Genomic DNA, 26,842 nt, shown 5'->3' on the forward strand with positions numbered 1-26,842 from the left:
CACTTGGAATGTGGGGAAATTATCTGGGACTTTTACATGATTTTGTGAAAGATCACCAACAAACTAAAATTATAATTTGCAATCCTTGCTATGGCCCTAGACATTGTTCACATCCGAGTCGTCCTTATTTTAAATCGAAAATAGATATGTTGCTACATGACTAGTTCTCTGGATGACAAAAGACTGATAATCTATTTCTCATCCTCTGTGTCACTTCTTCATGTCTTCCCTTTGCAGCTTGAAAGAAACCCATGAACTGAAACAGGATGTGTGATTTCTGTGTCCTCTCTCTTCTTTTGTGGTCCAGGTGGAAACGCGGGACACGCTGAACAGCATTGCGCTCAAGTTCGACACCACACCCAATGAGCTGGTTCAGCTGAACAAGCTTTTCTCGAGAGCAGTGGTGCCTGGCCAGGTGTGAGCCGCCGTGCACGCCTTCACTAATAGATTCAGCTTCATCCCTTCATCACTGACCTACCTCATTAACTACTTAAACCCACTAATTGTCGATAGACACCTGTCATTCTTACTGGTTTACCTTGATCCCGCAATAACTAATTTTCAAAGTGTCAGAATGTATGATTTTTTTTTTTTAATTGTAGGTTTTTAGGGAAAAGGACAAGCTGAATGTGTGTCTCCTTTCTCAGAGACTCGCTCACACACTTACCACATCCCTGCAATCTCTATCTCCTCTTGATTGCCTGCTAATTACAGTGTTGCTTGTCCAATTAGAACTACCTATTTTGTTTCTAAAAAGGTAATAATATGTGCGATCTTTAAATCCTTCCAAAGATGCTTTATTTACAACACAATGACACAAGCTACCCAACTTAAGAACGCTTAACACTTCTCCATCTTTCCTGGCTCCAGCTCTCGGTCATGTGTCTTATTTCTTCAGCATGAACCCAAATCCTAAATCAGTTTTTTTTTTAATTGGGAGAAAGTAACAAACATCCAAAAGGATATTTTGTCACTCTATTTCCTGGCATTGAAATAAAATCCAGACAAATTTGAGAAGAGCCACATGCGCCAAACCCACTGGCTTCCCTCATTTCGGCTCTCTGCAAACAATGCTGAGTTGAACTGCCTCCAAACAGTAGGGTGTAGAGAGCCCTCACTGAACCATCGTCTCTACTCTCACTACATGACTGAGGCAGAAGTTAAGCTGCTATAAAAAATACATATATATATATATATATATAATATTTTGTCTCCTAACATCTTGTACAGCCCAACATTTTTAATCTACTATTAAGGTAGTTGTTTATGTCACTTCACATTTGAATGATTTTTAAATACCTCCATGTTTTTATTGCACTGCCATTAACATGTTCTATTCCCCTTTAAAAGATTAGCCTACCATTATGGAAATTATGCTAGCTATGCTATACTTGGGGAAGAACTACTCAGACCCTTTACAAAGTAACAGAACCAAAACCACAATGTAAAATACTCAATAAGTGATTGAATCGTGTATTTTTTCTTTGTGACCTACAAGTAATTTCTACTTTCATGGAAATCTGTTGGGTTGTTTTTGTGTAATCCTCAATACTCAAATTATCCGTCTCACAATTGCAAACATTATATTAATATAAAATAATAATCATTACAATTTCAATAGGGCGTTCCACTGTCAGTGCTCTAGCCCTAAATAGAGCCAGTCAGCTAATTAATTGATTAGTTGTATCGAACAGGATCTGAACTATATAAAAACTATGAAACATAAACATATGGGTGGCTGTGGCTGAGGGGTAGAGCGGTCGTCCTCCAACCTGAAGGTCGGCAGTTCGATCCCCAGTCTTACAAATCTGCATGCCGAAGTGTCCTGGGACAAGATGCTGAACCCAGAATTGCCCCTCATAGAACAACAAAGTGCTGCTAATAGATGCACTGTATGAGTGTGTGTGTGTGAATGGGTGAATGTAAAACTGTACTGTAAAGAGCTTTGAGTGGTCATCAAGACTAGAAAAGCGCTATTTAAATACAAACCATTAGCCATTTACCATAATGGTTGATACTTTTCTTAAATTAGTAAAATCTTACTTAATAGCTGCGCATTCATTTGTTCATTCAGCTTGTCATTCATTGAGCAAATAATCAACAGATTACTCTGAATGAAAATAGTTTCAGCCGTTAATGGAAATACATTTAGTGTCAGCGTTTAAATGTAATGTTGCTCTGATTAGATTTACTGTGCAATGTCAATGAAAACCATCAGATACCATGTTTATCACATCGCTGTTTATTCTAACACATTAACCTGCCATCATCACTGTGACTTTCCTTCTGTTTATCCTTGTCAATAGTATGAGGCTATTAACGTGATGTCATTTTGAGTGTGTGTGTGAGAGAGAGAGAGAGAAGATTCTCCTTGTGCGTGTATGCGTGCAGTGTGTGTTTGCACAAAGCCAGTGCCTGTGTAAATACAGACATTGGTTGTGTTTGCAGGTTCTGTACGTTCCTGATCCCGAGTACGTCTCCAGTGTCGGAAGCTCTCCTTCCCTCAGTCCCATCAGTCCCCTGTCTCCTACCTCCTCAGAAGCTGATTTAGAGAAGGTGACGGTATGTTGACACCGCCTCCAATGCACAGTCTCACAGGCACAGAAAATGTTCAAGTAAAGTCACCTAATTGTTGTGCTGTTATGTGGATACCTATGAAACATGATTTGTTTTGTTTTGCTGTAGCATCAATTAATAAGTGAGGAGGGAATGGTGAAAATTGGAATTGTTTGTGTAAGGCCGAGCAGTGCAACATCAATTACTAAATTTGCTATCATTTCAAAGGTTGTATTTAAAGGATTTATTCAAATGTTATATTTTCTGGAAGTGACATGTCAGTGAAGTAGATGACTGATATCGATTCATCCAGCTGAGACCAGTTTACACTACATCTGCCACTTGCTAGTCATTAATTTAGCCCCTACAGTATGCACAATAGTACAGATTTATTCTTCAGCCACCATTATTACATTTTAAAGCTCTGTTCATTGTCATCTTAAAAAACATACAGGGTGATGTGTCATGCTGTCAAGGACACAGAAAACAGAAAGGGTTGCTAATAAAACCTGCCTTATATTTTCCAAGGACAGAACTAGAAGCAATTTTTGTGTGTTTTTTACAAAGGGTCCCTCTGAGGCTGTGAAATCTAGGTTTAGTTTCAGTGACATTATGAGAAGGACATTAAGGGGCCTTCAAACCTTCACACCTTGTTTTTTCAAGACCATCTGACTTTTCGCTCTAGTCCAAACCAAAATAACAGGTAAGCAAATATTGTCCAGCCAACAGGGGTGGTCTCGTTGAGAAAGCATTAAACAGTAGAAGAAAAAATTAAGCTGGAGCAGCTTGCAGGATTTCTTGTAATGTTCACATCTAACGATATGATTTTTTTTTAAACAAGTAAGCTCATTTTGCTTTTAGTTACACCATAATGATATTACTCTGGCAACAAAATAACACTGAACCTGTTCATTCATTTTGTCGATTCAAACATGAAGACTTTTCAATTCAAATTCAAAACAACTTTATTTGTCCCTGGAGGGCAATCTAAAGCACATAGAACATGTCAAAACACAAGCACCTTACCTCACATTCCTGTCAATGTGATATATTAAGAATACCCAAATTGAATTTCTTACATCATTACATATTTTTAGCCTCTTGAAGTGATATCTCAAGACTGCCTTGAGAGAATTTCTTCAACTTTTGATCAGTTGTCACCTGGACTCAAATATTAATTGATCAGGTCAATTTAAACCTATATGAATCTGTGGGGGAAATTATGGAGACGGAAACTGCACTGGTTGGTGCAAATTAGCAAATACTATAGATAAATCGACAGCATGCTGATGTCAGGACTTATTAACATTGTGATCCTTGACGGGTAGATAGTAAGTTTACAAGAAACTTAAGAAACAAAAATAGATTTTTAACAACTAACACAGTAACTATTTTCAATGAATCAAATAGCATCAAAATGAGTACCGGTAATACAAATTACATCCAAATTGCATCTAGGAGCTTGAAACATCACTATGGCAAATAAAATCCTCTCCTTTAAACATTGTAATCAAAAGAGCACAAAATACGACAATAAGACCACTTCATTTAGCAAGTATTTAGCATCACTTTGCCAAAACCTGCTTCTCTTTTGCACTGTTCACTGGTCCACTGTCTCCAAAACATCATACATATCTCATGTGAAATTACGATATAACATTTAGAGAAGAAACTGCAGGTGTTAAATATAAAATTAGCTCCTGACCAGTGTTAATTTCGTTGACGAAAAAAATCTGTTAACGATCTTTTTTCCATGACGAAGACGAGACGAAGACGTAACGAAAACGATTCTTTGAAAATAAAAACTATGACTAAATCTGTTTTAACTTTCGTTGACGAGACGAAAATGTTGGTGGTTGACCTAGTCACAATAATTTATTTAAACATCATCGTATCAGGCCGTCATGAAGTATCAGGAGCGGGTGAGTGTGAGTGTGATTGTGAGTGTGTGTGTGTGTGTGTGTGTGTGCACCCCAGATAGCGCACCGGTTCAGAGGCTCCTTCACTCGCTCAGAGACACAAGATCTGAGCTCGTTCACGAACCGGCTTAAGAGTGGAAACAGTGAAAATAGCCCTACAAAGTTATGTGTTTAATTTAATTCAAAGTAGGCTGAAACTTGCCTGTGTATTTTCTTCTCTTCATAAGTGTTCAGTGTTTTCCTTTGTTGTAACAGGTACAAACAGCAATAAAATGTCAAGAGTTTTCTTTATTGTCGTTCTATAATTTCGTAAATGCAACAAACTATAGTTTAGTATAGTATAACTTTATATTAAACTTTATTAGCTTTGTTATCAAATATGTTTTGCGGCTCCAGACAAATTTTATTTGGGGGAAGAGGGGGCAAAATTACTCTTTTGAAAGTAAAGGTTGCCGACCCCTGCTATAGACCTATGTTGGTAGGGATATCTAATGGACAACCTAAGTACTGCAAGCTAGACTATTTAGCAGTTTTAGACACAACACAGGGTCCCTGGGCCTGAGAAGGGAAGAAAATGGAGTTAATGTGGCTACTAAATGTGACTAAAACTAGACTAAAATGTAATTAGTTTTCGTCGACTAAAACTAGACTAAAACTAAGAAGGATAAAAATGACTAAATGTGACTAAAATATGCATTTTCGTCAAAAGACTAAGACTAAATCAAAAATAGCTGCCAAAATTAACACTGCTCCTGACAACACTTTTGGTTGGATAAATCACTGTAGTTGGGTTCTGATGACACATGGCATTGAGATATTGTGTTAATGAGGTAATATATTATGAGCACCTCCCGTGACGTATTCAGTGAATATGCATATGTTTATGATAATAACACATAATTAGGGTAATTACTAGAGTTAAGTCAATGCAATATGCTTTTAATTGCTGTGCCATCTTGTTGTTGTGGGTTTATTCCTGCACTGACATGAAAGGACTTGACATTTTCCCCACATGTCCCTCCCAGATTCTCTAGTGTTGCATGAGAATTGGATACAAACTGGAGGCTGCATTTTGTCTGTGTCTCACGTGACTTCCAGTCTGGTCCAAACTCATCCTGTTCTCACAGCTTTGAGTGCACAAGTATGATCCATCTCCCTCAGGTGTGGGGTTTCTCTAGCACCTGAATGAGCTGATCATCAAGCACTGCAGTGGTCCCTTAAGAAATATGACTGTTTGCTGGTCGCCATGGAAACGGACGTCTTGTTTTGCCGCCTTGGTGAGAAAATGGATTCTGCTGTCTCTCCCTCACCACATTCTCCTGGCTGCTGCTGCTGCTGCTCCACTTGAGCTTCGACAACCCTTACCACCACAAGCGCGGTCCCCTTTTCGTCGACTCTAATCTCAGTCCGTTAATTTCTCCACGGTTGCCAAAAGAAAGAGCCCCGTTCACTTACCACTTATCTATTTAGGTCATGCCTGCAAGAACGGGAGCATATTCAGCGGCTTTCGACAGGGGAAGATCAGAGAGGGGGGCTGTGACTGCAGAGAAATTAAGCCTTTAAAAGTGATGCCGTGTCTGATATTTAGAGCAACTAATGAAGGGAGTCTGCTCGCTATCCCAAACAAGCAGCCAGGCAGCAATTATTCCAGGCAGAGGAAGTGTGCTTGGAAGGGAGCATTATCTCACCCAATGTGTCAACTGTGTGTGCCTGCGTGTGTGCGTGTGTGTGTGTGCGTGTGTTTGACTGCGTATGCATGAAATTGTGTGTGTCAATTCTGCACATTAATGTCACTGCTCTCTTCTTTTTGTGTGCAACATGATATTTGTTTAGAAGGAGACGGCATCAGGGTGCTGTTAGATTTTTCAACCAGAGGAAGGACCTTATAACTCACTCTGTTTCCTTTTATTTATTTATTTTCTGCAGAATCCCCAGCATCTTTTAATTACAGGCCTATTTTGGTGCTCGGCACACTCTTCACTATGAGGATATTATCCAGATAAATGGCTATGGGAGGTGTTCTAAAGAGGAACTACTCTCAGCTGCTTCTCTTTCAGTTTTGGATATAAAAAGGATCTCGCTGAGTACTAGATTAGTTTAAAAAGCCTGTTAGGTGTTAGAATAGCCTGACAAAGAATCAAAGCCATTAAATATTACGGTATTACTATTTTTAATTTGCCTCAAAGAATTAAATCATATGTATTTGTTGAATGTATTTTATGTGAAGCTCTGTTAGCATTCACGCAGTTGTAAGCTTGGGTTTTCGATTGAAGAAAGCATTACAAAAAGGACAAAATACACAATGAACCCTAGAAAATGGATAATAAACATTTCTTAGCTTTATTTTAGATTGTTATCATTGAACAGTGAGTTTATCAGTCAGTTTTAGACATTAAAAAATCGTCCTCAGTTGTCTCTCACGTGCTAGAAATGATCATCTTCGGCCACTGCGAGTAAATTCCCTTCCATTAGTTAGACATTTTACACTGGAAATAAAGCTGTGTATTGAAGCTATTTTATTTACCGTTTACAAGACAGGGCGACAGGATGATCAGGACGGTAAAAGGCCCCAAAATATCTTTTAAAATGATGGTTATAATAATAATAAGTGATTCATTGTTGTATTTGATCATTTTTGATGTAGATATAAAGTCTTCATTCCAAGGCAATAAGAAAAAAAATCATACTTTGATTATACACTAATGAAAGCATAACTCTGAACATTATATTTAAAACCCCAGAGTTCATAAAAACTTTATGGCTGCATTTTATTTCTAATGAACCAAGTATTTCATTGCAAGAAGAAGAATGTAATGTTTCCTCTTTACAAAAGTTATATTGTATTTTTGTTGAAATAAATTGTTCACGTTGTTCAGACACCTCCATGACGTTCCGCTGGAGTTTACTTTTTGGACTAGTTTAAGGTGTGAAACATAAAACATGCGTATAGATTATTAGCCTTAAGCAGGGAGGACATTTGTTAATTTGAAATAAATGTACATGTGTATGAGAATCTCCTATCAAAACATTAGCCATCAATGCACTTGGTATACAACACTGCCATTCCTCAGTAAGCAAAGTAAACGTTTTTTTTCTCCTCCATCCATTTATGTTGTTCATTGTTTCTGTGATGGAGCTAAAGGCCAGATAAGGCAGCTCTGAAGTGTTCATGCACTCGCTCTGCCTGCTGGCCTGCTGGTATTGGCAGCAAAAAGTAACACATCTTGCAGGCACGGATCATTGGCTGGCTGTCTGACTGTGCATGTACATGTGCATGCGTGTGTGAATGCATGAATAGCTAGCTGACTCTCCGGCTGGCGTTGGATTATTTGGCAGCCACTGGTTCACTGGCCTAGTTGCTCTCTGGTCATCTGTGTGGGCAGAAGCGTCCTCTTTGTCCTTTGCAGACCTTTCTCGTGCTCATACTCACACACAGACACACACAGACACACACAGACACACACACACTCTCTCTCTCTCTCTCTCTCGTTTACTCACCATGGTGGCACAGCTATTACTGTGACCTATGTCTCATCCTCTTTTGGCACCACTTTTGGGTCTCTCCATTCTTCTTTAATGCCTTTCTTCCACTGGGGTTTGATCTAAAATAAGCAGTGGAGGAAGTAGATCCATTTGCCATGACTTATACATGTGGTTACACATCTCACTCAGATGAGCAGGTTTTATCTCCTAAAGCGTTGAACCTAAAAACCTTATTAGATCTTATTGAGAATGTCATGGGTTGTTAATCAGTGCAGCGGCTCTAGTGCTGGGATGTAAATTTGGGTGATACAAACAACAGTACAGATTGTGCTAGAGGACTTGGCACCGCAGGGGTTTGATGAATCACAACCTCTGTGTGCTCCCTCTTGCAGAACTTGACCATGCCCACAAGGTGGAGCTGTGGATTGATTTTTGATGGCACCATGTGTCAAAATCAAGGTCAAACCTGGTCAGCATCTAAAGACTTCCTCCCTGAAATCTTTATAATGAACATAGAAGCAAATAAAACTAATACATAATACATTTTAAAGTAAATGTACCAGAATGTTTGGGGAACTTTTGTGTATTACCTCATATTTACACTATATTTGTCCTTCATCACCTTATTACAGCCATATTTTATATAATATATAATAGAGCTGCTCGATTATGGAAAACATCATAATCACGATTATTTGACAATATCGAAATCACGATTATTCAAACAATTATTAATATGTGCCCTTATTCTGAAGTCTATGCTTTATTCTTTAAATGACTAACTGGAAGTACCAGTCACTTCCGGTTCCGTTAAAGGGTTAGGGTTAAATCCGAAGTGTTCCCATACAGGAGAACTGTTCTACCCTTTTTGTCGATCGAACAGGGCTGCCCTCCCTCTGCCATTTTCCACTCGCGCTGTTTTTTAATTACCGCCGGTCACCACACACACAACTCGCCTCCTTCACTTTACAGCTGCTTGAGAGTGAGTGCCAGTCAGCTGGATGCTTTGGGGGAAGGACTGAATTCCGCATGCCAAAAAAAAGAGGCAAATAATCGTTTCAACTCGATTATAGTAGTTTGGAGTTCGTCTGACCCCATAATCGAAATCACGATTAAATTTCGATTAATCGAGCAGCCCTAATATATAACCACTGCTGCATTGTACTCTGTTTTTCTTCTCTCATTTTAAATGTGTTTGAGGAAAAAATATTGTTTGGAGAGTAAAAGGATATTGATTTGTGAAACGCCACCACAGCTGCCACCTTACACCGTTACACACATCCCCTGTCCCCGGCGCTAGTGTCAGCTTTACAGCTGTAAATTACAGTGATGCTGTCCTCTCCGCACCTCTCAAACCCTCAGGGACGAGCCTCAGGGTGGCCGCATCAGGCCGTATTTCCCTCGGCTGCCCTCCCTCTACTTTTCTCAGCTCAGCACTTCTCTGCCTGTACAGACCATTTCAATACTCTTCCATACTACGGTCCTCATCCTCACTCCCTCATCTGCTCTGTGCCCCCCCCCCCCCCCCCCCCCCTCCCCTTCAGCCCTTACTCACACTCTGAGTCCAGCACAGCAGCTCTTTCATCTTTGGATTTCAGTGCAATAGTTATTCCACCATGGTGCACTATGCTCTCTCTCTCCCTTTGATGTCTCTCTCTCTCTCTCTCTCTCTCTCTCTCTCTCTCTCTCTCTCTCTCACAAACACCCACACACTAACACACACACACTCTGAAAAGTTCCCATTTCCAAGTCTGAATGGGATATGGTCACTTAGGGACAGCGCTGCTCACCTCAGATGAGGTCAAATAAAGTCTGTCTTCATCAAAGCACTTTGCAGCCAGGTTGTCTCAGTTCTTTTGTTACCTTAACTAACCTCGCCTAGCCCAGCCTTACCTCTGTGGTATTGCAGAGGTAAGGCTGGGCCCCGGGCCTTAAGAGGGTTCAGAACTATCATTCAGATAATGAATTTCTACTTCGTCAATTACAGAATCTGCTGACTTACTTATGCAACTTAGTGTCTTTGAGACAGTGAAGGTCAACGGCCAGAACCATTGTTTTCAGGTCATCCATCCATCGGTCTATCTCTTTTATTGGATTAATAAGAAGAACACCTTGAGGGAATGTCTTCAAATTTTGTGCAATTGTTCAGTAAAACTCAAAGATGAACTCATTCGATTTCAGTGGTCAAAAGTCAAGGTCGCTTTGACTTTACAGAACATCATTTAAAAGATTCACACCTATTAGACCACGTTTGGATCTGGTCTTTGACAGCATAGACTATATAGAGTTTGACGATACATCTCCACTTCCATTTACCAAATACAAACGCTTTGCTAGGCAAAGTCTGTGCATAGCGCCGTAGCAGCGAGGACCAATCATGGTTTGCCCATTTATATATTGTCAAATATAATATGTAATATAATGTGTTTTGACAGTGGCACTGACTGTTATACCATTTTGAAATGCTAGGGGCAGTTTAACTATCGTCCATTGCCACTTAAACTTCCACAGCCTCAAACTATATCCGTTAACTGCATGTATACTGGCTGTCACAACGGCTGCTTAGACTCAGCAACAGCCGAGGATTCTATGTCAAACACTTTAACAACGGTTGTTACAACAGCCTGGAGCACTAATGAACCAATTAGTAAAATTTGATTCGTATAGCCCATATTTACAAGTCACACTTTGTCTCATAGGGCTTAACAAGGTGCAACCTTCTATGTTCTTAACCCTCAACAGAAGTAACTCCATCATTGGCAGCCAGTTCAACGGAACAACTATCTCACCATGATTTCCTCTTTTTATTTGATATGCTCTAATCGGTAAAATACTAGAAGAAATCATTACCTATCATCTTCTTATGCCTCATGATCAACAGCTCTGCGCTGATGGACAGCAAGTGTGTATTCACAGTCCTCACAGTCCTGTCTCGTGAGTTGTGTGGGACGTGTGAATTGTGTTATTACACATAACACCCCTTTCTTTAATGTTCCATACTTAATGACAGGGCATGTCAAACAGTGTTTCCCGTGCATCTCTGTGAGGGTGGACGTGTTATGACATTCTGAAGCTGTTTATTTTAGCCCAGGTGTGAAATGCACACAGGGCTGCATCTGTGTTCCTGCTCAAAGTTGTGTTATTAGCTGCGATTACATGAATGTTTTTGTTTTCAGTTTTTTTTATTTGTTCTTTTTATTCCGATTTTAATCAATCTAACTGAAGATTATAGGTAAAATACATTGAATGTCATTTAATAGGGGTTTGGGTTTTCACTCTCCTGTCAAAGTATCCTATATTAATATTCATTCTTTTGAAAACAAACCCAGTTCAGCTTGGACACTGTAATTTTTTGAAGTGGAGAAACACATCCCCAAAGATTTAATCAGAATGAAGGGCATGGTGAAAAAGAGTGAGCCGCATTTATCAGGAGAACTTAATTACAATAAGTATGGGGGACATTTCTCACACTGAATAGACCATAACACTAAGGCTGTTATTCAAAGTCTTAATAATTCATTGACAATAAGTAATTTAGTTTGAAACAGTTCTTTGTGGTACCCACATGCAACAAGGATTATGTCAAATTTTTTCTGTGAGAAGGCCTCACTAACAGGCAGGACCCACACCTTGAAATAACGTTTTAAAAGTACCATATTAAAACTGTTGTTTGTCCTGGGCCAAAATGATCATTGTAGGTGGTTGATTAGTATAGCTTCTGTATGATAGTCGCAGAGCTTGAGGGAAAGTTATCACTTGCGTATGCACACACAAACACACTCACCCACACAGTACACACTTGCTCACCTCTTTCTCTCTCTCTCTCTATCTCTCTCTCTCTCACAGATTTAGCTGACGTCTATGATTGTTTAAACGTTGATTTGATTGAAATTATGTCAATATCAACACTGATCATCACATAATGATCTATGCCTTTCTTCTATGAGTAAAATCTTTCATTATAGCTGTGCTCACATTCATCAGCAGGTCCTGCTTGCTCTCTTCCTGTCTTTCTCTCGCCCACACAAACACACACATACTCGAACAAACAAATAGTGTTCTCGGACACGTGTAAACCCAGACTGGGTAAAAACAACAGAATCTTTAAACTGACAATGTAGGGTGAGTCCGAGGACATGGCAGGACGCACTCGGTTGGGCTCGACTCGTTTGGCTGTGCACCCTGTGAATGATAGAGACACAGAGGGGAGCAATAAAATACTGATAAAACTGTAAAACATAACTTTTTTTAAAGTCCAAACATGTATTAAAAGACCCCAAATGAACACGATAAGCAGACCTGATCACTATAACAGAATAATTTAAATAGAATTAGTATTGGAACAATTCAGTCCCAAGCTTTTTTATCCATATGGTTGATTACTATATCCATGATCTCTAAAACACTTTATTTTGTGGGTGTAATGCACTGCGCCTCTTCTCATATTTACCCTTCGAGCAGGAATGCCATCTTGAATGAGTCACTGGGAAGTGGCTTGCTGGGAAGTAGCGAGTTGAAGTGCAGTTGTGTGGGTGAGGTTTGTTCAGTTTAAGTGGATGACGACCTGGTTAAACTCCTACACACAGTCCTCATCTTCAACAGCTGGGCCTCTGATCCTAAATTCATCAGCAGCAGATGCTCTTACAGACCAGAAAATATGCTTTTTTTGTCACTCTTGAAACTTAATTTTCTACCCCAGTCCCTCATCTCCTTATCTCAGTTTAACATTTTTAGATCCCTTTCTCCTCTCCTCTCACAGAGAGGCTTGTTTTGGCTGTAACAGATTGGCCGGCCCCCTCAGCCTTCCCGGGCTGCCAGTGTCTGGGCTGCTTGTGTCGGTGTGGGTCAGTAGCTGCAGGCTGTTGTCGACTCTGCTGGGAAACAGAGAGAGGAGGAGGTGTAGGGATGGGTGTCAGGAGGACAGCAGACAGTTGTTATGGGCTCAGGCGCTCTTCTCCGAGCTTGTCACCGCTACTGTATCTCTTCACTGCTCTTCACTTCTCTATCGGCTCTAAATGCCCCCCCCTCCCACTCAACATCCCCCTCTATGATAACTCCCACACTATCCTCCCTGTCCTCCTTTTCCCTTTTGTTCTATGTCCTTACACCAGTCACACTCTTTCATTGCTTTCTGCTCTTTTTATCTATTTGTCTTTTTTATTTCCAAAGCACTGAACAAGCCTTTTTTTTGTTGCTTCTGCTGTTACTCCCTTATTGTTTTTCTCATCTCTCTTTCTACTATCCCTCATTTCTTCCCAACAGCTATCTCCTCCAGCAGTCAGTCAGTGTCACAGACAGTCCATCCTGCGTTGTCCAGTCAATCGAACCAACATTCAGCGCTGTCTACCAAAATGTCACCCCTCTCTTCCTTTCTCCCTCTCTTCCTCTCTGTGACTCAGACATCGCATGGCAACAGGCTGCTGGAAAACAACGCCAAACCCACCACACCTCATGTTTTTCATGATAGCAGTTACAACGATAGTTACCACAGTAATGATGAGGGAGTGGCTACAAAATTCCTTTAAACTACATGTGTCAATATAAATTTAAATTCCCTCTTGGATGTGCAGAATCTAGCATAAAAACAGGTGGGAAATATTTGAATTTCGTAGTCAGCCTAATATCTAAATATAAATATCTATGAATTCTTCATAACATTGTTTAACATTTCTGCCAGTTATCATTACAGCTATAGCTTTGATTTTATCTGCTCAGGGGGTCAAAGGTAGTTGGCTTTTTAAGATCATGTGTTTATTATTGAATGGTCGACATTGCACATGAGCAAAACATCTGTGTCACGGGAACCATTGTCTGTTCATGGATGTAAATTATTCAGAGCAATTTTTTTATATTATCCACAATACATTGCATTAAATTATGTAACTATTAATAATGTACACTTAATTATTGAAAAAACCAGGCCTCTAAATTTGAGAATGCTTTTTTACAAATTTTCAAATGTATCTGGTTATTTTAAAACTGTGCCCCATCTTAACCTTCCATTTAAAACATGTCAATTGTAAAATACCCTGTTGACTCAAGGACTTGATAAGTCTGAAATAGAATCTAACTAACCATAAGGTTATGCAAAAAAAACATTCCTGCTCTCACATGAATGTTTTTTCACCCAATTACCTCAGTGAAGCTCAGACACACAGGAGGCTTATTCATTTGGCTTATCGGGTTCCTGTTAACCTGATTGTCCCGCTGTGCAGAAAATATCAGTTTATTTATAGATACATTTAGAGACACATTAAGTTTGATGAAATGAGACACAAATTAGTTGCACTCCGTTTCACCGAGTGAACCAAGCTTATTATTTAGTCTGTTTGGTTGAATGCTGCTCAGAGAGCTACACATAACGGAGTTGTGTAGATGTTTATTTGCAGGCACCAGAAAAAAAATAGAACACAGTTTTTACATATTTTGTCTTTAAGGATTCTTTCCATTACTTCCTTTAACTCCTGACCATAAAATGTACACCTTGCTATATGTCACTAATGCAGTGGCTGTTCCTAACATACCTGTTTTGAATGGGCTGTTTGCTTAGCCTGTGGTAATGCTGGTTGCAGCCTTCTTTCTGAGACTGTAAAAAGTAAAGACTGGCTGCTTCACCCGGTTCACAGAACCCTGAAGCTGCACCAACGCTGCTGCCCAAAGAGCTGTTCACCTGTCTATTCAAAAGCTCCACCCAGTTCACAGAACTCCAAACTGGAGAAACAATCGAGCTCTCATTGAAACCCAGTCGCTGCTGCTATAGAGCGCTGGTCACCTGTTTATTAGTATTGAACGTATCATGTGTCCAAATTGCACCACATTAGACTCTGCACTTCCTTGGACTCTTAACAATGCACACTCCAAGTGTGAAGTAGATATGTTGAATGATTCTTGTTGATTTTTTTTCCACACTCAGACAGACATTTTCTTCATTAAATAAAATTATTACTACTACAGTAGTCCAATATGACCAACAAAAATGTTCTGTTTCTCTCCTAAATACAACATTTTCTACCTCCACTCCCTTTCCACGTCCAGGACTCTGATGGCCCCCCTAAACCAGAAGGCGTTCACCCGCCAGTGTTCTCTGCCCTGCGTAAGTCCAGGGGAGTGTCGTCCACCTCCGAGGAGGAAGAGGCCCTCACAGAGAAGTTCCTCAAGATCAACTGCAAGTACATCACTGATGGGAAGGTAAGATACGGTGCCCTGATGTACCCTCTTTTTCATGTTACTGACTGACCAGTTCAACACAACTTATTGCTGCAATAAAAAAACTGACAGTAGAACTACCGTCAAACTAGCTGCAGTGGCCCTCATGAGGTTTGTTGACAGAGTTTTGTCTGCTGTAGTTTTTATTTAGATGTGATAGAGATCAGGTAGGAAGGCACCCAGCTGCCAGGACATACGGTTATAACACAGACTGACATAATATATTCTCTAGCCCCTTACGTTAACCATCACAAATACGTGTTGAATCCCAACCTTATGTTTAACTCTTATCTAAACCTACTTCTACCCTAAATCCAACTTTTAATCCTCCAACAGCACACAGAGGACATATCAGTGAGTCCTCACAAAGAAGGTTTCAAACCAAAATATGTCCACAAAACCATAGGAAGATATGTGCACACACACAAACAACCACACAGGGCCATGGTATTGAACCGCTGTTGATTCACTCACAGGTACCAAATGAAAGCACTGAAGTGGTCAGTGCTGCCAGTCAATAACTTCTACTTGATTTAGGACATTTGTGGTCTCAAATGGATTTGGCCCCCATCTGTTTATGTGACAGAGGTGCTTTTGATTATCATTTGTTGTAGATAAGGATGCTAAGTTGTTATTCTTTTCATTTCATTTATTTATGCAGATACTGATGGTTCTTTGTGTCTCCAACCCATTTCTCTCGTGTCCTGTGTTATTGTTTTCAGGGTGCGGTGAGCGGGGTGCTGCTGGTGACACCCAACAACATCATGTTCGACCCTCACCGGATGGACCCCTTGGTTCAGGCCCACGGGTGTGAGGAGTATGGCATCATGTGTCCTCTGGAGGAAGTACAGTCTGCCGCCATCTACAAGGAGATCACCGACCCGAAGATCAGAGAGGCTGTCCCTGAGTAAGAGGAAGCATAGATAGTGCAAGTATTCTGGTGTTAGATGAAGACTTCTGTATGGAATATACATGTGTAATTATTTTAACAACTGTATATTGAGTTATAAAAGCTATCACTAATCTCTGTCCCCAATTTACTCCTACATAAATTCTTACTCTTATTATTAGACATAGACAATTGCATGTGTGTCTCTGGCAGTCTTGACCTCACAGAAATGCAGCAACCTTGTTGGAATGGATGTAATTCTCTGCTGCATCCATGATCAAATTCCATCAATGTCCAACCACCATTTTCATACTTTTCCTTCCTTAATACCACAGAAAAAGGAAATGGCAATTACACTGGGGTTAATGAAGTATGCGTTCACCCTCCTACATTCTGACCACTCACTTCTTTTTGCAGTAGGAAGCAGCCACTTCAGAGGATTCATTTCCTCCCACAGATTTGTCTGAGTTGTTTGTCTGTTTTTACAGTGATTGTTTTAATGTTGTTGAAGCCAAATTTATGCAGTACAAATATGGTGTATCATTATAAAACCAGTCATTGATTTCTGTGTCTTGTGCTGGTAGCAGGGTCTAGGCAGAGCTGTATTTAGCTGGTTGGAGTGTTGCCCATGGAGCAGTTATTGTGCTGGCAAATCACTGTTATTTGTGCCAGGCCCAGATGTTTCCTCAGCTAGGATGCATTGTCTTTGTCTCCTATGTCTCCTCTCTCTTCCCTTTGTTCTTTACTCTCTCTGTCTAAAGAGCGCCGAACAACAAGTGCCTGCAGGATTTAATTCTGTGCAGTATTGTGGTTGTATACAAGTGTTTGTATGCGACTTCATTACAGTTTTTCAAAAACAAGAATTTCTTAATTCTTCAAAGCTAGGCTTGGTCATTCTAGAAAAGTTAGCAAGAGCAGGCTACACTTTGAAAATGCAACAGATACATCCCACTTCCTCCCATCGTCCCTATCTTCAAAGCTCTGCCCTCAAAATACGTTAACCAGCACTGACTGACTACTGCTTGAATATCGACTCTCCCCTGACTCGCTCGCTAACTCCTGGCCATCGTCTCTGCTTCAGAACTTTATTTGTCTGGTTGAGACTCATGGTCATGTGCAGCGAGCAGGTGCGGCACAGGCAGGCAGGAAAGTTAGGGGCGGCCAGGTAAATTGACCAATCATTTATTTCAGTCCGATTGAAATAATTGGATGTGTTTATTTGGTTCTGTTAGAGCTACAGATGCCAGCTTTTTGTCTTTTTTTTCATATATGACACAGTGGCTCCAAAACACTGGATCCTTCATTTCCAATAATGGAACTACTATCTTTCATAAACCACTTTGTGCGAAATAACCACGTCTGTCAAACTGTGTGGCCACGGTGTGACTTTATGTAAAAGACTCAATCTGATCAGGCCAGGTGATTTTCTCAGACTCCTCTGAAATCACAGTAAACTTACAACTGTCTTTACAAGCTGGCACTATAGAGCAACTGTTTTTGCAAATATGATCATATTCAGAATTTGATACCAATCATATAAACAGCATATTACATTTGGACATTCTCACTTTTCATTAATCAGAATTTGGCATTTTCAAATTTAGTTATAGGATAGAAATTATTTATACAGCCCATTTGAAAACTAAGTATCTCAGTTTTCACAGCAGTTTGTGACACATGGCCTCTGAACTGTTTACGGTTTCAGCTCTTTGTGCTTTCACAAACCAGCAGTTTTCAAGGCTGGTGTAGAGGTGCATGCCCAAAAGAAAAGCCAAAATACTTTGATTTTTTAACATTAATCTTAGATCATCAGGTTTTCCTGGGGCAATACAAGTTAAGATGGGGGTTTACGTTCTTATCTATGGCTGCATATGAAGGGGAATATTGTTAGAAAATTCATTTGTAAACAGCTCAGTAGTAATGTTGTCCTTCTTCTAATAAGTGCAAATAAACTAAATACTTTGTGTAAATAAGAGTTGTGATTGATAGAGCTGAATGTTCCCTATTTCCTTTCATTCATCTTTCCAGTGACCTGGAGCCTCTGCCAGTTGAGAGACATCCCTCCCAGCAGAAGGACCCAGAACCTCGCCTTAGGGAGCCAGGGGCCAATGATAGCGGCAGCATGGCCCCACGCAGCACAGAGGGCTCCATCTCTGAAGACGTCTTCACAGAGTCTGAGCTGTCCCCCATCCGAGAGGAGGAGCAGACGTCTAATGAGGACCTCCGCCTGGAAAAGTCCTCTGGCGCTTCCACGGAGTCTGTGCAAACCGTCACCCAGGTGGATGCCACTGGGGCTGGTTACCAGGCCACCGGCAGCCCCCACGGCTCGGTCAGCCAGCCAGAGGAGCACCCACTGGCAAAAGCAGAGGACAATCCACCAGACACTGCCACAGTAAATGTTAGCCAGTCCCTGATGGGGTCTAAGCAGCACAGTGTAGAGAAGCCACCAAGCACACCCACTACCACCAGCAGCACCACTAGCCAGGCCCAGGGTCCCAGCAGCAGCTCCTCTCGCCCGGGATCCCAAAGCTCTGCCACCCCTGGTACCACAGACTTGGCCACCGTCTCAGCCAGTCCACAAGGGGATGCCAACGAGGGGACAGACGTCTCCAAAACGCACACTATGCAACAAGGCAAGGAGGAGAATGTAGAGGAGACGCAGAGGGACAGCACACAGAACTCTGCAGAGGGTAAAAACACTATCTCAGTAAAAGTTAGAAAACATATTTCTTACAATTGCACATATAGGACATTTCAGCTGATAAAGCTGGCCTCCTCATCTCTTGTAGCTGCAACGCTGCATCTATATTCCTCAGAGAAGTATTGGAAAGCTGCGTCAGGATCACTGCTGTCATGTAGTTTTGTGATAACCTTTCAGTTTCCACTCTGCCTTCCTGCTAGTAATTGGAATATAAAGACGAAGGGAAATGGCAGTCTCTCTGGTGATATCAGCTTGCTGGGGCTACCTTGGCTTTACAGGGTTTAATGTAGTTGTTTGATCTGTGGCTTTGGTGGTCTGGGCCTCTCCTCTAGGCGATAAGCTAAAGCCTATCAAACACCAAAATGCCACAAACACACGGTGACAACATTTTCTGAAAGAACATTCAGACGTGTGATTTATTTCACATCCTTTGATTTCAGAGAAACTCTAAATATCACAAAGCCTGAAATAAACTCATGTCTTTATTGATATGTTTAACAAGAAAGGATTGGTAGATGTTTTAACCTGTCAACTGATCATGCCAAACGTTTGTTGTCCTTTACAAATGGCACATAATGTCAAAAATGTGCAACATTTTTTATAAATTGTACACTAAATTGAAAAAGTAAGCACGGAAATGCTATAAGCCTTGATAAAGGATTTATTTTACTTACCTCCCGATCTTTCTCAGAGCATGTAGCACCTTAATCAATACATTTACTTTAACTTTTCATGGTCCAAAATACCTTAAATGTCACTGGTTTTTACCACTAAAAATACATTATGTTCAAAAGTAGGAAAAGTTGTACATGTGCAGAACTTGCATGTTTCACCTAATGTGATCCAGGGATTAAATTGATAACTGGTGTGGATAGTAAATACGTTTTCTGATTACTTCCCAGGCGACTGTTGATTTTCATTAATTTCATTGTGGTATGAAAATCAGCTTTTAATACAAACATCTGGAAGTGGCAGCTCATCCATCACTGCGTCTTTTATTTTGCATTATTGTCTTGAATGCCAACTGCACAACAGCATCCTGTTCAATACAAAAAGCGCCAGCAGCATGAAGTTTAAAACAGTCTGATCATAAGTTAAGTAATGGATTACTCAACAAGATAATGTTTAGTGAACTGAAATGAACAGAAAGCAGACTTTGCCTTAGATGTACTGTACTAACTTTAACAATAATGAAATAAATCATGAAATACATGCAATTAATAATGGACTAAAACATCCTTTCATAATATCTGGTGGGCACATTTATTGCCTTGTTATCTGATCGGCTGTCACACTCACTGAGTCATTCGTCTGTCAATATAACCCACTCAAGTTTCCTAAGAGGTGTCTCTACCCGAGAAATAAGGAATGAAGACAGTGGGAGAGGGATACGCCATTTTCTCCACAGCAATTATTGTCACACGGTGAGCTAGACTGCAAAAGCAGCTCTAATTCACAGGCATCTCAGCCCTTTATTAAGGAACATTAGCACAGCCCACACAAGTAAAAGCAGCAACTTAAAAAAAAACATGATGCATTAATACAGAACTGATGCTTATAGGAAATTTAATTTGTCCCTCTGAGCTTTGTTGTCTGAGCAGATAAATGTTATTGAGCCTGTCCTGCCATGAGCAGGAGCCGACAGTATGTGCCAGTGTAATGCTACTGACACAGTGATCTCATTCAGCCTCCAGAGGCTGTGATATCATAGCAGGCAATTGATAATGTATCGTAGGCAGAAGATATGGTGCCACTATCAGTTATGGTGTACTACTCCATTTATTTGTTAACTGTGGTGTTTCTGCCTCAGAATGACTCATGCTGGCTGAAGAAGAAAAACTATCTGTCTTTGTCATCATAGAAATTATGTCATATCGCACCTCATTTTTTGTTTCTGTGACCATGTGACTGTTTCTGTTTCCAGGTACAGGGTCCGCGGAGAGTCAGAAGCACCGTTCTCACAAGTTCCTGTGTCTGCGAGTGGGGAAGCCTATGAAGAAAACATTTATCTCCAACGCCAGCGCCTCCATGCAGCAGTATGCCCAGCAGGGCAAAAAGCATGAGTATTGGTTTGCTGTGCCGCAGGAGAGGTCAGTACTGCTGCTCTATGGATCCACTGTTTGATCCATATAAACGGTTGATCATTATATTCGGTTTCCACTGTACTTGAACTGGAAGAAAATGCACTTTGGTACATTTCTACCAAACCAAAATAGCCTGATGAGTTACTCTCATCTCAGTACTTTTTTTTTAAGTTTTAAGCCAATCAATTATGCATTCTTTGTCAGGTCCGACTCCCATTGCGGTCTCTGCCCATCTCCCTGTGCTGCCTTTGCCGGACAGCAAAATGATTTATTGTTAATTTATTCTGGAAGAAAAAGACATACATAGTCTGTCTCCATACTTGAAGAGGGCACTACGTTGACTTACATCCACATGTACTTTGACTGTATAAATAGGTTGAGCTTGAGGTACCCACAACCGAGTAATACCTGGATCACACAAACACAATCACACAATTCCTGGGCTGGAGCACTTTTGGCAGAGACTTCGTGCCGCACTAAGTCTCTGCCACAGCTAGTTCTCTGTGCAGTCGCTCCTTTGCCTGTGCTTTTTCTAAACATTGCCCCCACACAATGTGTTTCATTAACTTTTTCTGACCTGCTCTTAAATTTGTAACGTTTCTTACCAACTGATAGCTCCCTTTGATTTTGTTTCATCGAGATGCGTCACACCACGTGGACGAACAGTTGCCAAGACAGCGGTTGTCATACTCATATTAGAGCTCTCCTCGCTGGAAAGGAGACGCATTACAAGAAAATGTGTCTCCACCTAGTTGAGCAACGTGCTTATGTGGGGAATTCATTTTGATTCATTTTGCACCACTAGGGTAATTTTAAAAAGCGATCTAATTGGAGCAGATCTGAAATTGATTGGACATAGCAGAGTCATTGATCTCTTCGGTCCTTTTTAAAACAAAGGGCCAGAAATAGAAATCACTTCATGGGCTGAATCTGATCGATATTTGACCTGAGTTACACAGCTCTTGTATTCAGTACATGTGTGGAGAGTATACTAGCCGCAACAAACATGGTGTTCTCTCTTGCTGCTAATCCAATTTGAATCTGACAAACAGACGTGTCTTTTCCATTTAGTCACGGTACCATAAATGCTACTTGGTAATGCAATGTGCTGAATGCCTAAGTGCAGTAATGACACTGAAATCCCCCTCACTTCATCACTCACTATGAACTTCAGAAGTCTTGCTTAGTGAAGCGTTGTTGTTTTCATTCACAGGTTGCTTAGTAACAGCATTTCCCACCTGGAAAACAAGTATGTGACTGTATGATGCTTGCTGCTCTTGGGGATGGTAGCCCAGGGACATGACAGATTTCAAATGTAGTATTCAAAGATACAACTTTCTTGGCACTGAAAGAAGGCGAAGGTGTGGAAGGAATGATCATAAGCTATTCAGACAGACAACACAAAAAGTTGTTTTCTTCCCATGCTGCTTGACCTAGATGTGAGGCAACCCGCATGATCTGTCTTTAAGTGTCCTGGCAGTAGTGTGGTAAGATAGGGAGGCTATTGAATGATCCATGTACAACTATGACCCTGAAACAGTTCACCCTACTGAGTCTGCCACATCTCTCTCGTGTTCACCAGCTGTAGCAATATGTGACACAGGCTGTCCTCTTTTTGAGTTTCTCTGTACTATCTTTAATATAATTTCAACTGTTTACATGCTTGAAAAGAAAATGCTTCTTCTTTTTCAACATAACTGGTCAGCAGGACGGGGGGGGGGCAAAATGTACATGTGCAAAGCTACAGGAGATGACACGCATTTCTTATCAGTAGACCAGTAGACTTGCCTGCTTTGAGGGAACTGACTTAAAGCTGCTCTAATCAGTATTTCCACATTAATAATGGATGGAATCACTATGTGATATAAAATATGTTATAGATGACAAACCTCTGTAGGACATTTTAGCATCTTTAAGCTTATTGTTTTTTCTGTTTTGATGTGGGAACATTTAAGTAAATATTAAAACATAATTCAAAGTGGTACATAGGCTTACTTTGATACTTTGAGGTACAAAAAATATAATGTTTCAGGCCCCCTCATGAAATGAGGTTTACAGGAGGGGGCCCTCCTACACAGGAGTACATTCCCGGTGAAAAGCTTCTCCTCTGCAAAAATGACGGTTGTTTATAATTAAAATCATCCTGGAAAAACAAAATAGTGACATGTGCCGCATACACATGTTATTTTAGATGTGCATGATGCATTTCAGATGTTTTTTTTTTATATTTATATATTCAAGCCTATTCTATTTGTCTTTACCTGCAGGTCAGACCACCTGTATGTATTCTTCATGCAGTGGAGTCCGGACATGTATGGTGAGGGGGTCAGGGGAATGGGACAAGAGCCTGGATTTATGGTTGTCAAGAAGAATGAGGTGTCAGAAATAACCAAGGACGAGCCCATCACTGACCACAATGTTAAGGAATGGGAGGTAAGGTCTGCAAAGCTGAAACTGCTCACTCACATCGTTCTAAATGCACATGTTGTGTTGTCTCAAGGCTCACAGACATGGATTAAGTATAGTTCTCAACTATGGATTAATCCATTACCTGTGTAACCAGAATCTTCTGTGGTGTTTTCTTAAGTTTATTGTTGTTTGTTAAATCACCTGTTATATAATTGTGTTGATTTGCTGTCATTATGCAATGCTAAGTGTATGGTGCTGATCTTAGTTTTTATTCCATCAGAACTGTGCTATCGTCAAGTTGTGTATTTTGTGTCTGTTCGTTTGTATTTGTTTGTACAACTACATTATTCTTGATTTGATTGTCAAACTTTTTTCTTTGAACTTTTCTATCACATGTTAGTTGTGTGAGCACTAGCTTTGCTTGGAAATGTGCTTCTCTGAACTTCCAACCAAAGTGTTTTGCATGTTTGTGTAATTGTTTACTCTTCTTAGTCAGTCTATTGTAGTTTCATCACGTATGTGACTCTCAATGGTGTGCGTCAGCATTTGGCAACTTTATTTTTGCTGAATGGCAAAATGCTATCACCAACACAAGACTAGGAAGCATGGACAGAGCTTGTCCATCTAGATTTATAGCACAACTAGAGCCTGCTGCTCCCCAAGTACAGCATGGGTGGGTTATGGTCAAATGAGATTGTTTATTAGCCTTTGGATAATTAGAAAGGATGCGTTCACTGAATATAGAAATTGATACAATGGAATTAATGGCCTGGATTTAAAATTGTATATACATGAATGATGTGGGAAACAAAGTGGAATGATTTGTTTGTCCCCAGACTTATGCAGCTAAAAAAGAGGGGGCTACACAATCCATTACATTTGTAAATAGGAAGCTGCTGTTGTTGTTTTTCCTGATAACAACCCATGGATTTGAACCCACATCTTTATGGGTGTTTGAACATAGGAAAATGCAGTTCATGGGTTTGGTTTAGAGGTGTCACTGTCCCTTTAAATCCTGTCGGTTGGAGGATGGGATCACCGTGTGTTTGACCAATAGGACGCCGGTTTACCTTCTGTCCCGTGTTATTATTGGATTACAGCGGTGTCACACAAACCAGAGGTTGTAGTACCGCCACCAGAAAAACATGTTCTATTTTAGTCTCGCGCGCTGCCAGGCTTCATACCTTCTCCTGCTGCGGGTCTCGGGCTTCACGGGGAGAACTTGACAGGATCTGTGATGCGACTCTCCAGCTTCAGCCTCGCTCAGAACGCAAGACATGTTTTCTAGGAGGGTGAAGGACCAAGAGACACGGCTTACCCCTAAGTACACATGTGTATGTTCCTCAACGCTCACTTCATGTTTGCAGTCGTGTATGTTCCTTTATGCTCTCTTGTTTCTGTTGTTGTTAGCAAGACATGCTACCTCGCTAGCGTAGCTATCTAGCCAGCTAGCCTTTAGCCGGTCCGGTGTAGCCCAGTTACCTGTGTGGAGCACAGTCCGGATATTGTCCGTCAGTCAGGACAGTGGCATCTCTGCTCTTGCATGGCTCTTGGCACCGTGTGACAGCACAGGCTCTGGACACTGAAAGTTCCCATGGCTCTTGCATGACATTGATCTCCTCTGATAACACCGAATCACATTGAAAAGTGTGTTTCTGCAGCAGGCTAGCAGGCTGTGCTAGCTTACCCGTTCACTTTTCAGGGGACAAATGGACTAAAGTGCCTTCAAGCTGAAGCACAGATGCATTTTTAATGAGGGCTGTAGTTTAGCCTCTCTGCTGCATTATTGAGGGCTGTAAAGAGCCAGCTTGTTACCCAAAAAGTGATTTACACTTTTAGCCACACGGTGAGTAAAAGATAGCTTAAGCTGTTTCTTCAGTCAAAAGTAATTAAAAGTAGCTTATGACAAGAGAGCACTAGTAAAGTAAAGTCCTCTGTTTTTATATCTTTATATCCACTCTGTGTTGAAAGGTCCACCCGGCTTCTCAACTGTGTGTGTGGTTTTCCTTTATCTGCATTTCAAGGCTTTACATATCTTTCCTGTGCTGAGACACAGCGGACTGTTAAACGCCAACGTTTGTTCAGCAGCTCTGGGTGGAGTGCAACTCTGTTGGACCGTAGCCATGCATAGTAGGTCATTGTGTTGGCCTGTCTGTGTTTTAGTTTACATGATTGTTGTTTCTGACAAACAGAGTGGTTTAAGGTTGGGCAAATATTGTTGTGTCAGCTGGACCTCTGCTATTGTTGTTGTTGTGGTGGTGGTGGATTGTTCCGTCATTGAAAGTAAGATTTTGCTTTTCTTGTTTTGTTTGCATTTGGGGTAAAAGCAAGGTTATTGATTCTGAAGATTTTCCCTGTACAGTTGTTTCCATCCTTTGGTCTGCTTTGTTGAAAGATGGTTACTAAATAGGCATTCATCTAAAATCCAGTAATTAGTTAGAACAGCAAGTTTGAATGACGTTTTCAGTTTAGCCATATTACGTAATGGCAGTAATATACAACTTTTTACACAAACATGCAAAACAACCGAGTGCTCTAAAAATGTCCACCCCCTCTTTTGTTAACCAAAGCAAAATCCTAAAAGGCATTGAGTCATCTTTGAAATTTGTTTATTCAAACCTTTAACATCTCCCTCCAATGAAGAGGAGTGTTACTGGAAATCCCACAACTTAGTCCAAATATTTCCTTTCAAAACTCATGGTTCCTCCCCATGCGAAGCGCAAGTAGAGTTTTATGTTCCACCTGTTCCTGTCTTTGTACAACCAGGTAGTGTCTCTGACGGAGTACCACCGTCGGATTGATGCTCTAAACAGCGAAGATCTGCGGTCGCTCTGCAAACGCCTCCAGGTGCCCTGACCAGTCCTGTCTGCCCCCTCCCCCTTCTCTGCTGTCTGCACCAACATGGTCTCCTTTAGCAGCGCACCAACATCAAAACACATTTTCCTGGAGCCAAAATAGTAGCCTAGTTATTAACTAGTTATTACGGTTGTTTGTGTTGACAAGATACAAATAATGTAAGTAGTTTTTCTTAGAAAGACTGTGGCCTGCGTGAGCACCAAACAAGAAACCGGCAGGGTATTGAAGGACAAAGAGATGGTATGTTGGTGAGAGGGTGGAAGTAAGACTCCACTGACAGGGTGATGTTTTTCCGAAGACAATGCTGATGGGCCCCATTTGAATGAGGACTGAAACATGAGAGCATCCCAGCCACCAGTGGCGAAGCGCTCCACAATCAGCCTCCGTTATCGAGAAAGATAAATAACCCAGAGAAAATGTCAAACTGTCTAGTGCAAATTATTCATCGGCTTGATTTCCTATTCACTTTGCAGTCTCCTCTCCCAGACAGTGTCTCTGCCTGCTCTCTTACTTCTGCCAAACCAGTCCTGGTCATCTGGGATTGGGAGAGTGGCAGGAAGATATTCAGCAGTCATCATCAAGTTGCTCGATAACCAGTGTGTTGCTAGAAAACACTGCATTTATTATTTTGTCCGGCAAATGGCTAGATTCCAAACACACAAATGTTTAACATCTAGTTTTGGTTGCTGAGGTAAGGCTATGGTTAAAAGTTTATTAATATTACCTGTACAGATGAACC

The 26,842-nt window shown here is 40.8% G+C and overlaps 1 protein-coding gene across 8 annotated transcripts in view; it reads left to right on the plus strand.

The window, feature by feature from the left end:
• The window catches only part of oxr1a (oxidation resistance 1a), a 166,217-nt gene that overhangs the window by 131,693 nt on the left and 7,682 nt on the right, over positions 1 to 26,842 (plus strand). For 5 of the 8 annotated variants that reach the window (XM_053433176.1, XM_053433178.1, XM_053433183.1 and 2 more), the window contains 8 exons: positions 308 to 415; positions 2,449 to 2,562; positions 14,994 to 15,146; positions 15,887 to 16,071; positions 18,082 to 18,743; positions 20,679 to 20,844; positions 23,106 to 23,271; positions 26,014 to 26,094. In XM_053433176.1, the coding sequence (XP_053289151.1) occupies positions 308 to 415; positions 2,449 to 2,562; positions 14,994 to 15,146; positions 15,887 to 16,071; positions 18,082 to 18,743; positions 20,679 to 20,844; positions 23,106 to 23,271; positions 26,014 to 26,094 (1,635 nt within the window). The remainder of the gene's footprint in view (positions 1 to 307; positions 416 to 2,448; positions 2,563 to 14,993; positions 15,147 to 15,886; positions 16,072 to 18,081; positions 18,744 to 20,678; positions 20,845 to 23,105; positions 23,272 to 26,013; positions 26,095 to 26,842) is intronic. The other 3 variants (XM_053433179.1, XM_053433177.1, XM_053433180.1) reach the window with 3 other exon arrangements.

Source organism: Pleuronectes platessa, chromosome 10 (assembly GCF_947347685.1).
Source record: "Pleuronectes platessa chromosome 10, fPlePla1.1, whole genome shotgun sequence".
NCBI lineage: Eukaryota > Metazoa > Chordata > Actinopteri > Pleuronectiformes > Pleuronectidae > Pleuronectes > Pleuronectes platessa.